The sequence below is a fragment of the Boleophthalmus pectinirostris genome, unplaced genomic scaffold (genome assembly GCF_026225935.1).
Source record: "Boleophthalmus pectinirostris isolate CB_2022bp ecotype Guang Dong unplaced genomic scaffold, ASM2622593v1 HiC_scaffold_11, whole genome shotgun sequence".
NCBI classification, from domain to species: Eukaryota; Metazoa; Chordata; class Actinopteri; order Gobiiformes; family Gobiidae; genus Boleophthalmus; species Boleophthalmus pectinirostris.
The window spans coordinates 23378238-23392877 of record NW_026570994.1 but is presented as its reverse complement, the minus strand read 5'-3'; the positions used below and the strand labels follow the sequence as shown (position 1 = coordinate 23392877).

Genomic DNA, 14640 nt, shown 5'->3' with positions numbered 1-14640 from the left:
AACCAGGACTAAACCAGGACTAAACCAGAATTAAACCAGGACTAAACCGGTCTCAGTCCTAGTCTGGTCCCAGTCTCAGTCCTGATCACCCGTCGTGGGTGCACCTCCAGGCCTGTGCCGACAATCCTGGTTTAGGACTGAGACCAGGACCAGACCGGGACCAGATCAGGACTGAGGACCAGACTGAGACCAGGACCAGATCAGGACTGAGGACCAGACTGAGACCAGGACCAGATCAGGACACAGAGGAGCAGAGTTAAACGTGTGAGAATGAAACAAAAAAACTCCAGAATCGGGACCGAGACTGGGGCCAGACCAAGACCAGACCGAGACTGGGGCCAGACCAAGACCAGACCAGGACTGAGCCCGGTTTAAGTCACGGAAACATCTGTTTTCCGTGACTTAAACAAAATCAAAAACTGAAAAAAACAAATCATGATCTGTTTTTTCATTTTGGTTTTGGAGACAAATAATGAAGAAAATTCGCTGCTTTTTCCATTTTCTTATTTTTGGTTTTATTTTGAAAAACGGATGAACGAACGACACACAGATTCATCCCGTGAGTTTAGTCGAGTGTGTGACTCACGCTGGTCGTCGTTTTCCTGTAAGTTTTCGTCTTTCTTCCGTTGACATTTACAGAAACACTTTGACACAGAAAAATAAGTTTAGTTTAGTTTCCCCGACATCGTGAAAAAGCTCAATTCTCCACAAATCCACAAAAAACGCGACAAAAAACTGAACACGGCAGCGTCACAAACCCTGATGTGACGCGCAGGAGTTTCGCTGAGCTGCTGTTTTAGCGCTCTGAAGGGGGAGAGACTTAGAGCAAAGAGCAAAACTTATAAAATAAAACACGTGAATAAGTCGTTTTTAAGCGCATAGAACATTTTCAAAACAATAAAAGTGAACTCTGATCTAAAGATGAGACGTGCTACGGTTAAAACCCCAGAGTCACACACCGCCTCTTTAAAGTCACACTGCGGAACATTCCAGGCAAAGCAAAACTATCTCCATGGCAACAAACGGGCGGAGGGCTGAGAAAAGTTCCATAGTGCGTCTTAAAAATACCATTGACTTCCACTCATTTTCTCATTTTTAAAAAGCAAAAAAAAAACCTCCCAGATATTTTAGATTTTCAAAAACTTAAACCCAAATTTTTTTAAACTTTTAACACTTCTGCTGTTACATACTTATTACACCTTTATTACATCTTTATTACATAGTTATTACTGTAAACTTTGCGTTGAAACGGAGCTTATTGGACGCACAAACCTGGATTGTTCTAACAGTTTTAGACCGTTTTTCGCCAATTTTCTTTCAAATTTTGACAAACGAATCAATTCTGAACCAAATGTCAAAGCTGTTTATGTTGTTTATTTTTTTATTTTACCTTAAATATTTACACATTTTGGACAAACTAAATGTAAAACTTTTCAAATAAGGCATGCTGTGTGACCACGTTTGGCAAAAGTTTCAAATTTTGGAAAGTTTAAAGGTAAATTTGGGCATTTTTGGGGTGAAATTGTGTTTAAAATTGTAGGCGGTCATGTTTGTAGTCCTTTAGCTGGTCGGCCATGTTTGTAGTCCCCCTGAACGGTTTCAAACGGCTCTTTCTTTGTGTGATTGTTTCGTAAATGGCGGACTGAAGCGTTTTGTAGTCCTGGCTGAATTGTCTGTGGGTGTGAGTGTCGGCCATGTTTGTAGTCCTTGGTGCGACAGAGGTGTTGGGTGTTAAATGTTGGACAGACGGCGCCCTCTTGTGGCTCCTAAAGATGCTCGCAGCCTCGGCTCTCGGGCTCTGAGGACCAAGAGGGAAAAAGAAGGAATCAACAGTTTTATTTGCTAAAAAAATAAGTTAAAAAAACAGTAAAATGTTTAAAAGGAAAATCTATGGAAGTGTAGAGTTTAATGCAGTTTTAAAATCCAGTTTTTGGGTGAATTTTGCTTTTGTTTTTGTAGATTTGTACATTTATTTTTGGTGCATTTTCAGCAGATTTATACTGATATTTTTGGAGGATTTTCTGTAAACTTGTACACATATTTTTGGTGAATTTTTAGTAGATTTGTACATTTATTTTTGGTGTATTTCAATTTTTTTTGTACATATATTTTTGCTGTATTTTCTGTAGATTTGTAAACATTTATTTTGTGTATTTTCAGTTTTTTGCACACATATTTTGATGTATTTTCAGTAGATTTATACACATATTTTTGGTGTATTTTCAGTACATTTATAAATATATTTTTGATGTATTTTCAGGAGATTTATTCATATATTCTGATATATTTACACATATATTTCTTGCATATTTATATATATTTGTACCTGTAGTGTTTGTTGAAGTTGAGTCCGTGTTTATTCATATACTTCAGGAGTATTTAGAGTTTAAATATTAGAGTATAAGTAGATATTTGTTGTATATATTTGTACCTGTAGTGTTCGTTGAAGTGGAGTCTGTGTTTTATTGTGTATTTTAAGAGTATTTGGAGTAAAAGTATGAGAGTATAAGTAGATATTTGTACCTGTAGTGTTCGTTGAAGTGGAGTCTATGTTTTATTGTGTATTTTAAGAGTATTTAGAGTAAAAGTATGAGAGTAGATATTTGTTAGTGTTCGTTGAAGTGGAGTCTATGTTTTATTGTGTATTTTAAGAGTATTTGGAGTAAAAGTATGAGAGTATAAGTATATATTGTACCTGTAGTGTTCGTTGAAGTGGAGTCTGTGTTTTATTGTGTATTTTAAGAGTATTTAGAGTAAAAGTATGAGAGTATAAGTAGATATTTGTACCTGTAGTGTTCGTTGAAGTGGAGTCTGTGTTTTATTGTGTATTTTAAGAGTATTTAGAGTAAAAGTATGAGAGTATAAGTAGATATTTGTACCTGTAGTGTTCGTTGAAGTCGAGTCTGAAGCTGAGGAAGCGCAAACTCTCGTCTGGACTCGTCATGAGAAGAACCAGGAACTGCTGCACGATGCTCTGGAACAAACAAACAAACAAACAAACAAACAAACAAACAGATGAAAGATCAAATACAAATGTCTCTGCCAAAGAATAGTTTGTAGTTTGTAGTTTGTAGTTTGTAGTTTGTAGTTTGTAGTTCAGTTTGTAGTTTGTAGTTCAGTTTGTCAGTTTGTAGTTTGTAGTTTGTAGTTTGTAGTTCAGTTTGTAGTTTGTAGTTTGTAGTTCAGTTTGTAGTTTGTAGTTCAGTTTTTAGTTTGTAGTTCAGTTTGTAGTTTGTAGTTCAGTTTGTAGTTTTAGTTTGTAGTTCAGTTTGTAGTTTGTAGTTTGTAGTTTTAGTTTGTAGTTTGTAGTTTGTAGTTTGTAGTTTCAGTTTGTAGTTTGTAGTTAGTTTGTAGTTTGTAGTTCAGTTTGTAGTTCAGTTTGTAGTTTGTAGTTCAGTTTGTAGTTCAGTTTGTAGTTCAGTTTTGTAGTCAGTTTGTAGTAGTTTTGTAGTTTGTAGTTCAGTTTAGTGTAGTTTTCAGTTTTGTAGTTTCAGTTTGTAGTTTGTAGTTCAGTTTGTAGTTTGTAGTTCAGTGTAGTTTGTAGTTTGTAGTTTGTAGTTCAGTTTGTAGTTTGTAGTTCAGTTTGTAGTTTGTAGTTCAGTTGTAGTTCAGTTTGTAGTTTGCAGTTTGTAGTTTCAGTTTGTAGTTTGTAGTTCAGTTTGCAGTTTCAGTTTGTAGTTCAGTTTGTAGTTCAGTTTGTAGTTCAGTTTGTAGTTCAGTTTGTAGTTTGTAGTTTCAGTTTGTAGTTTGTAGTTCAGTTTGTAGTTCAGTTTGTAGTTTCAGTTGTAGTTAGTTCAGTTTGTAGTTTGTAGTTCAGTTTGTAGTTCAGTTTGTAGTTTGTAGTTTCAGTTTGCAGTTTCTAGTTGTAGTTTCAGTTTGTTAGTTTAGTTTTGTAGTTCAGTTTGTAGTTTGTAGTTTGTAGTTTGCAGTTTGCAGTTTGCAGTTTGTAGTTTGCAGTAGTTTGTAGTTTGTAGTTTGTAGTTTGCAGTTGTACCTGGTAGAGGTGAGTGAGGATCCGGAGTTGGGAGCTCATCTTTGGAATGTTCTTCTGGAAATCCTGGACCCTCCTCTGCTCCTCGGCCTCCTGCTCGACCGTCACCCCCCACTCCCCCTACGCACAAACACACACTTATATATACACACAAACACACACTTATATATACACACAAACACACACTTATATATACACACACAAACACACACTTATATATACACACAAACACACACTTATATATACACACAAACACACACTTATATATACACACAAACACACACTTATATATACACACAAACACACACTTATATATACACACAAAACACACACTTATATATACACACAAACACACACTTATATATACACACACAAACACACACTTATATATACACACAAACACACACTTATATATACACCAAAACACACACTTATATATACACACAAACACACACTTATATATACACACAAACACACACTTATATACACACCAAAACACACACTTATATATACACACAAACACACACTTATATATACACACAAACACACACTTATATATACACACCAAAACACACACTTATATTACACCAAAACACACACTATACATACACCAAAACACACACTTATACATACACCAAAAACACACACTTATATATACACCAAAACACACACTTATATAACACAAAACACACACTTATATACACCAAAACACACACTTATATATACACCACACAAAACACACACTTATATATACACCAAAACACACACTTATACATACACCAAAACACACACTTATACACACAAACCACACACTATATATACACCAAACACACACTTATATATACACACCAAAACACACACTTATATATACACACCAAAACACACACTTATATATACCACACACCAAAACACACACTTATATATACACACACCAAAACACACACACTTATATACACACAAACACACACTTATACACACACCAACAAACACACACTTATATATACACACACAAAACACACACTTATATATACACACCAAAACACACACTTACATATATATACACCAAAACACACACTTATACTATATATACACCAAAACACACACTTATATATACACACTATATAAAACACACACTTATATATACACCAAACACACACTTATACATACACCAAACACACACTTATATATACACACAAACACACACTTATATATACACCAAAACACACACTTATATATACACACAAACACACACTTATATATACACACAAACACACACTTATATATACACCAAAACACACACTTATATATACACCAAAACACACACTTATATATACACCAAAACACACACTTATATATACACACAAACACACACTTATATATACACCAAAACACACACTTATATATACACCAAAACACACACTTATATATACACCAAAACACACACTTATATATACACCAAAACACACACTTATATATACACCAAACACACACTTATATATATACACCAAAACACACACTATATATACACAAAACACACACTTATATATACACACAAACACACACTTATATATACACACATACACAAAACACACTATAATACACAAACACACACTATATATATACACCAAAACACACACTTATATATACACACAAACACACACTTATATATACACCAAAAACACACTTATATATCACACAAACACACACTTATAATATACACACAAACACACCACTTATATAATACACCAAAACACACACTATATACTTATATATACACCAAAACACACACTTATATATACACCAAAACACACACTTATACATACACCAAACACACACTTATATATACACCAAAACACACACTTATAATACAATATAACAACACAACAACACTATACACACACAAACACACACTTATATATACACACCAAAACACACACTTATATACACACCAAAACACACCTATAACAAAAACCACACTTATACATACACCAAAACACACACTTATATATACACACCAAACACACACTTATATATACACCAAAACACACTTATATATACACCAAAACACACACTTATACATACACAAACACACACTATATTATACACAAAACACACACTTTATATATACACAAAACACACTTATATATACACAAACACACACTTATATATACACACAAAACACACACTTATATATACACCACACCACTTATATATACACACAAAACACACACTTATATATACCACCAAAACACACACTTATACATACACCAAAACACACACTTATACATACACCAAAACACACACTTATACTCACCAAAACACACACTTAACATACACCAAAACACACACACTATACACCAAACACACACTTATATATACACCAAACACACACTTATATATACACACAAACACACACTTATATATACACCAAAACACACACTTATATATACACCAAAACACACACTTATATATACACACAAACACACACTTATATATACACACAAACACACACTTATATATACACACAAACACACACTTATATATACACACAAACACACACTTATATACACACAACACACACTTATATACACACAAACACACTTATAATCACACTTATATACACACTTATATACACCAAAACACACACTTATATATACACAAAACACACACTTATATTATATAACACCAAACACACACTTATATATACACCAACACATAACACACTTATATATAACCAAAACACACTTATATATACACCCTCTCTCTCTCTCTTCTTCCTCTTACCTCCTCCTCTCTCTCTCTGTCTCTCTCTCTGTCTCTCTGTCTCTCTCTCTCTGTCTCTCTCTCTCTGTCTCTCTCTCTCTCTCTCTCTCTCTGTCTCTCTCTCTCTCCTCTCTCTCTCTGTCTCTCTCTCTCTCTCTCTCTCTCTTCTCTTACCTCCTCCTCTCTCTTCTTCTTCTTGTCGTCGTACTGGAGCCTCAGACTCAGTTCTTCTAGAGCAGACCTGTACAGTGAGTCTTGGGCGTTCTGGAACTCGATGATCTGATCGAAGATGGACCTGAGCTGATGCAGCAGAGACTGAAACAACAAAAAAAGAATAAAAATAAATAAATAAAAATAAAAATAAACATTCAACTCAGCACAGGACTCGGACATCTACAGAACTCCACCAGAGAGTCACGGATTATAAAGAAATCTCCAAACTTCTGGCCCACACATGTTGAACCTTCTCGTTCTTGAGCCCGGAGCTTTGACCCTCTGATGTTCTGTGGTTTCTAGAGACTTGGAGAAGTTCTCACCCTGCTGTTGTTGTCCAGTAAACAGCGGCTGATCACAGAGTCCAGAAACGCCTCGTGAGCCGCGATGATGTGGTCCAGGTCCTGAGCTCGCTGCACTTTGTTCCACAGCTCGTCCCAGGAACACTCCAGAACCTGAAACCAAACACAAACACGAGGATTTACTCAAGAAATATATAAACTCTAATCTTAAACACAAACAAAAAGAGAAAACTTAAAAATAAAAGTTTAAAGTTTCTCAAACGTGACTCAGTCCAAATAAACCTGAGGGTCAGAGAGAAGAAACATCTAGAACAGTTTTAAATTTAAACTGTGTGTGTGTGTGTGTGTGTGTGTGTGTGTGTCTGTGTCCTGTGTGTGTGTGCGCGTGTGTGTGCGTGTGTGTGCGTGCGTCCAGTAGGGGGCAGACGTGAGCCGTGTCCTTGTGTCTGTTGTTTTATTGGAGCTAAAATAGAAACAGCAGCAAAAAGATTTATGTCCAATTAAAGACGAACTCAGCAAAAAGCAACAGAGCAAAAGAGTCAGGGACAGGGACAGGGACAGGGACAGGGCAGGGCAGGGGCAGGGACAGGGGCAGGGGCAGGGCAGGGACAGGGGGGACAGGGGCAGGGACAGGGGCAGGGGCAGGGACAGGGACGGGGCAGGACAGGGGACAGGGCAGGGGCAGGGAGGGACAGGGACAGGGACAGGGGCAGGGGCAGGGGCAGGGCAGGGACAGGGACAGGACGGGCAGGGACAGGAGCGGAGCGGGAAGGACAGGACAGGCAGACAGGGGCAGGGCCACAAGCGAAGGAGGGTTGGGTGGAATCCAGGTCTCCACAAGTCAAGGTGCAGGTTGCATGGGCTTGTGTGTCAGTGTCTCTCCCCCTGACCAAGCTCTCGTGTTGGGTCAGTTGCGGTGGAGGATGAACAGGCCCTGCTCTTCCTCTGCGGTCTCTGACTCTGAGGAGCTCATGTATGTATGTACAGCCCCGTAACCAAGACTTGCCCGCGCTCGCACTTCCTGCCAAGTCTGTTCGTCTTGTGAAAACTCATTCCTGTTCATCGTTCATCCTGGTTCAGATTCCTTTCAGTCCTTGTGCCCAGCCTTTTAGCTCCTGGATTCAGTCCTGGTTCGAGCCTGGTCAGTCCTGCGATGTCAGTCCAGGTTCAGTCCTGTTAGTCCTGTTATCTGTTCGTCCTGTACATCCTGTTGTCCGTCTGCCCTGTGTGTCGTTGCCGTTACTCCTCGTCAGCTTCCATTCATCACCACAGGTTTTCCTGTCCTGAATCGCGCCACCCCCGCGCCCTTTCCCGCTCTTTTTCTTTGAGGTTTTTCTAGATCATATTGTTATTTAAAAACTCACGGGTGACAAACGATCCACTGGGGCAGGGGTCAGAAGTCAACCCTGTTAAGTCACACCACGCAAACGTCCATAGAGAAGTAACGATGGATGGGGGCGGTCGACCTCGTTGGAGCTGGGCTGAGATGTAAAGGAAAGAAGACCCGTGTGGGCGAATTGCGGCGTCGACCGCCAGCCCCTGGTCTGACCGGTCTACGCTGGTGCGGCCGTCACGCCGTTGCCGTTCCACCTGGTATCCGTGCTCACCTGGTCCGTCCAGCCTTGTGTGTCTTGCACCGTGTCCGTCTCCAGCTGTCCGGTGCGTCACCTGTCTGTCTCACCTGATCTGCTCACCTGGTCCCGTCTCACCTTGTCCGTCTATCACTGTCTGTCTCACTGTCCGTCTGACCGTCCGTCTCACCTGTGTGTCTCACCTGTCAGTCGTCACTGCCAGTTCTACGTTCAGTCTAGTACTCACCTGTCCAGTTCACCTGTCAGTCTCACCGTCCGTTCTCACCTGTCCGTCTGACCTGTACCGTCTCACGTCTGTCTCAGCCTGTCCCCGTCTTCACCTGTTCAGTCTCATCTCTGACCGTTCTCCTGTCAGTGCTTCACCTGTCAGTTCACCTGTCCTGTTCTCACTGTCCGCTGACCTGTCCGTTCACTGTCGTCTCACCTGTCGTCTGTCAGTCTGTTGCCGGTCTGACCTGTCGCGTCACCTTGTCGTCTACCTGTCAGTCTCACCTGTCAGTCTCACCTGCCTGTCTCACCTGTCCGTCTCACCTGTCTCACCTGTCCGTCTCACCTGTCTCACCTGTCTGTCTCACCTGTGTGTGTGGGTGTGTGCAGGTCGTAAAGGCGGGGAGTTGGCGTCCGCGGTCCATGCGTACGGTAAAACGGGCGACCCTCAGATGAGAGCTCTGATCCAACACATCCTCAGTCTGGTGTCTCACCCCATCCTCCACTGTCTGTGCCGCTGGATCTACGACGGAGAACTGGAGGACACCTACCACGAGGTACTATATACTACTACTACTACTACAGTACTACTACTACCACCACCACGACATACTACTACTACTACTACTACTACTACTACTACAATCCTCCACTGTCTGTGCCGCTGGATCTACGACGGAGAACTGGAGGACACCTACCACGAGGTACTTATACTACTACTACTATATACACTACTACTACTACACTACTACTAACTACTACCACTACTACTAACTACTACACTACTACTACTATCCCATCCACTGTCTGTGCCGCTGGATCTACGACGAGAACTGAGGGAACACCTACACAAAGTTTTTTTTTTCTGGTTTAGTCCTGGTTTAGTCCTGTTTTTAGACCTGTTTAAGTCCTGTTAGTCCTGGTTTAGTCCGGTTTAGTCCGGTTAGTCCTGGTTCCTGGTTTCAGTCCTGGTTTAGTCCTGTTTTTTTAGTCCTGGTTTAGTCCTGGTTTTTTAGTCCTGGTTCATCCCTGGTTTAGTCCTGGTTTTCCTGGTTTAGTCCTGGTTTGTTTAGTCCTGGGTTTAGTTTTGTCCTGGTTAGTCCTGTTGTTTAGTCCTGTTAGTTTAGTCTGGTTTTAGTCTGTCCTGTTTTTGTTAGTCCTGCGTTTAGTCCTGGTTTAGTCCTCAGTTTTTAGTCCTGTTTTTTCTCTGTGTTTCCAGTTTTCGGGCCTCGAGATCCAAACGTAAAAACCGATCGACTTGTCACGACAAATTTCCCTGGGAAGTCGATGATTCCCTTATCACCATGGACCAGGCGCGGAAGGACCGGCCTCTGCTGGCTAAAGTGCACGCGGGGCTTTTCTCTCACCGCTTCGTCCACACTTCTGCTTCACTCTGGGTGTGTGTCGTCCAGGTTCCTCATCGGTAAATCCATAAACTTCCTGACCAGGTTTGTCACGACAGAACTCCTCTGAGATCACGCGGTCTCCAAAACGGCGGAAAAACCCCAAAGACGGTACGAACTTTGACCTTTAAAGAGCGAACGTCGGGCTCAGGATTTCCCTTCTGACTCAGTTTGGTGGAAAGTCCCGTGGGCGATGTGAAAGTTAAAGTTTTACATCAGATCTGTGGCACTTGTGGAAAAAAGTCGAGAAGAAAAATCCCAAAACACAGGAATGCAGTTAGTCGTTTATTCTGTCGTTTTGCAGCTCAACAAACAAAAACCAAACAAAACAGAGACCGAAAGATTGACCGAAGGAGACTAAAACTTCTTCAAACGCCAAAACCTTTTAAACAATGAGAATTCCAGAAAAGCAGCGTCTGAACAACAAGTTGAGTTTACAGTTGCACTATGACGTGTGTTATGGACCAGACCCACAGTGTCAGGATTTGATCAGGTTTATGGTTTTATTGTTTTACTAGAGCGCCCAAACGCAAAAAGAACCACGATACTAAGAGGAACAACGCACGAGACCAACGGACCAACGTGACCAACTGACCAACGTGACCCGACCCAGAGTCCTGCACCTGCCCGACCGTTACGTCCCCTGTTACTGCTCATGCCCATGATGACCCAGGACTGACCCATGATGACCCAGACTGACCCAGGACTGACCCAAGATGACCCAGACCCAGGACCCAGGACTGACCCAGGACCAGGACTGACCAGACTGACCCAGGACTGACCCAGGACTTGCCCCGTGTAGACCGCGGGTTTCGGGTGAAAGGCCGCTGCGGAGCTTCTACCGACTCTGACCCGACAGACCGGAGGGACCTCTGACCCGCCCGGAGCGGGACTCTGACCCGACCCGGAACTCTGACCCGACCCCGGAGCGAGACTCTGACCCGACCCGGAGGAGGCGGACCTGACCTGACCGGACGAGCTCTGCGAAACAAGGAAACAACAGTTTTTCTCACACATGAGTTTATGGAAAGACTCATTGTTCAGTTTCGTCTGAAAACGTAAATTATGACTGAAGTGAGTCTGATGTTCACTCTGACTGCCAGGAGCAGACCTTCTCACTTCACCACGTCACTGGTCTTGCCGCCCGGGAAAAACAAACACTGATCAAACTGTTTTCCCATGTTGCCCGTGCCTCATGTGCTGAACCATCAGAATATTTTTAACAGAAAACGTTTACGTGATTGGGAATAAATTAATTCGCTTAAATCAGAATAACCCCCACACTTTGGATTAAGTTTACTTCTGAATAATCATAGGAATCAGTTTTACCTGTCTTTTTAAAACTGAATATTTTATTCTGAATAAATATTTTAATCAATTAAAGCTCGGGGCAAAAAAACTTACCAAAAAAAAAACAAACAAACCGTAACGACACATTAAATAAACGTGTGTAGAGGACTTCGTGATGTTAAGCGAGTTCTAAGCGTCATCTGCACACGCTCTCCGTCCATATTAAACCTGATGCCCCCCGGACGCTCTGACATGCACATATTGATGGGATAAAATTTCCCCTCTCCGCCGCAAACTCGAAGGCCAGGGACGAGAGAAAAGAGAAAGAGGGAAGAAGAGCATTTTGGGTCGATGCCTTTCTGCTTTACACAGAAGGACGTTCCATGCGCGCACGACTAATGCAGCGGCTCGGTCTATAAATGGAACCGACGACGCTAAAAATACAGCCACAAATCCACGGCAGAAGACGATTGGTTTTAGATTCATCTCGCCGGACTTAAAAAGTGTACGTAATATGTGCTCGTCAGGGTCAGATTCACGAGGGCCGAGTCAACTGGCCGTCTAGTCCTGTCATCCTTTGTCTAAACCGTTTGCTTCTGTTTACTACGGTCCTCAACGATTTCTGATCCACGATGAAAATAAAACGCTCTTCTCAGACGCCCGTATTTTCATGCTTCTTTGATTCCAGTGCAGTCTAAACCAGATGGTCCAGGTCCTAAACCAGGCTAAACCAGGTCTAAACCAGTCTAAACCAGGTCTTGCCTATTTAGTCCGTCTCTTATACTTTTCTACATTCAGGAAAATCTAAAGTTTCTCTGCCTGAAAATGGACTTTTAGGATCCAGACCTGCTCAGACGGTTCTGGACTAAACCGACTAAACCGACTAAACCAGGACTAAACCAGGACAACCAGGACCAAACCAGACAACAGACCAAGGACTAAATGACAAAAAAAACTGACTAACTTACTAACGTCAGAATAACCAGAGTAAATCTTGGACTGGACTTCGGACTTGGACTTGGACTTCGGACCTTCGGACTTCGACTGACTTGGCCCCTGACAAACCAGGACTACTCTACCGCGCTTGCTTCGCATTTGTCTTAATGTCTTATGAAGAAGTTCTACGTCCTTTTTTTCGTAGATCCACATCCGTCACCATGTCCCTGCTCTCACCATTCTCCGTGCTGAACCCTGTGGAACTTGTCCTCAGGACTGGGTTCAGTCTATTTCATGTCATGTCATGTCATGTTCATGTTGTTTTGTGCAGCTCAGAGCGCCTGTCACCTGGAGGGGGCGTTCGGAGAAGATCACGCGCTATTCGACAGCAATATCTGCTGGTCGAACAAACACTCCTGGAACATCTCAGCCATGATAATACGCCCTGGACAAGGAGACTCATCAACACCTCATGACTAGCCATACGAACCGGGTTTCAACCGTTCCGTACCATGTTCAACCGGTTCAGACCGGTCAGACGTCACCGGTTCAATGGTTCAGACCGTTCCCTCAGGACCTGGTTCAACCGTTCTGACTGTTGATGGTTAAACAGTTTTAGCAGCAATCAGCCAGGGAAATTCTTGTTTACTCTGTGTTTGGGTTATATTTGGTTTATCTCTTATCACATCTTGGAGTTTGTTGCCCTAGTCCTTAGTCCTGGTTTAGTCCTTGATAGTCCTGTTTATCCTGGTTGTCATTCAGTTTTTTGGTCATTTTAGTTGTTATCTTAATCTAGTTTTATCACCGCTCCTCTTTCCTCTTCTCTTGTCTTTCTTTCATCTTCCCTTCCTCTCTCTCTCTCTCCTCTCCTTTTTCTCTCCCTGTTTTTTCGCGTATGCGTCTCTCCCACTCACCCCCTCACTACGGCCATCACTCATTTCGCCCCGAGATCCTCACCTGGTCGCTTCACATCCTTTTTATTAATTGATTTGAATTCAGTAATCCCTCTATGTAGGTTTCCTACGCATCCCTGAATCACGTACCTCAAACTCCCACCTAACAGCTAACCAGGAGAACACTAAGCAGACGGCACCCCTGAACCAGACTAAACAAGACTGAACATACTAACCAACAACAACTAACCAGGACTGAACCATCAACCACAACAACTGACAACCTGACACTGGCAGACCAGCTAACAACTAACCAAGCGGGACCAAGGTACAACAAGCGCTACCCACCCAACCAAATCACTACCAACACACTAACCATAAACCTGAGAACCGGACAACGTATCCGTAAATTGGCACCCTTGATTAACCAATAACCCCAATCCAGGACAGACAAACCATGGACTAAACCTGCATACCAACTAACCGACCTAAAACCAGGGATCCAACCTTGGACTTAACCTTGCTAACCTGGAAAACCTTGGACTAACCTGACTAACCTGCACGGACCTAACCAGACAACCAGGACTAACACCAGGCAGCCTAAACAACTTAACCAGCAAACCAGCCTAACCAACCTAACAGACAAACACCAAACAGGACCAAACCTTGGACCTAAACCTTGACTAACCTTATCTAAGACCTTGGACAAACCTTGGACTAAAACCAGACCTAAACCAGACCTAAACCACAACTAAACAGGACCTAAACCCAGACTAAACCAACCAACGACCCTTAACCAGGACCTAAACAGACAAACCAACCTTAAACCGACCTAAACCAGACCTAAACCAGACCTAAACGAGAGACCAAACCTTGCGACTAAACCTTGAGACTACCTTGACTAACCTTGGATAAACTGGATACTTTAACCTGGCTAAACCAGACCCTAACCCACCTAAACAGAACCTGGAACCAGCAAACCCGACCTAAACCAGACCCTAACCCAGGGACTAAACCAGACTAAACCAGGACCTAAACCCAGGACCTAAA

The 14640-nt window shown here is 42.0% G+C and overlaps 1 protein-coding gene across 1 annotated transcript in view; it reads right to left on the bottom strand.

The window, feature by feature from the left end:
* Nucleotides 1-1182: 1182 nt before the first annotated feature.
* tubgcp3 (tubulin, gamma complex associated protein 3) overlaps nucleotides 1183-14640 on the bottom strand; it is a 47137-nt gene continuing 33679 nt past the window's right edge. The window contains exons 20-24 of the mRNA XM_055163025.1: nucleotides 7291-7422; nucleotides 6929-7069; nucleotides 3995-4111; nucleotides 2880-2974; nucleotides 1183-1798 (exon numbers count right to left, since the gene is read on the bottom strand). Of these exons, the coding sequence (XP_055019000.1) occupies nucleotides 1732-1798; nucleotides 2880-2974; nucleotides 3995-4111; nucleotides 6929-7069; nucleotides 7291-7422 (552 nt within the window). The 3' untranslated portion in view covers nucleotides 1183-1731. The remainder of the gene's footprint in view (nucleotides 1799-2879; nucleotides 2975-3994; nucleotides 4112-6928; nucleotides 7070-7290; nucleotides 7423-14640) is intronic.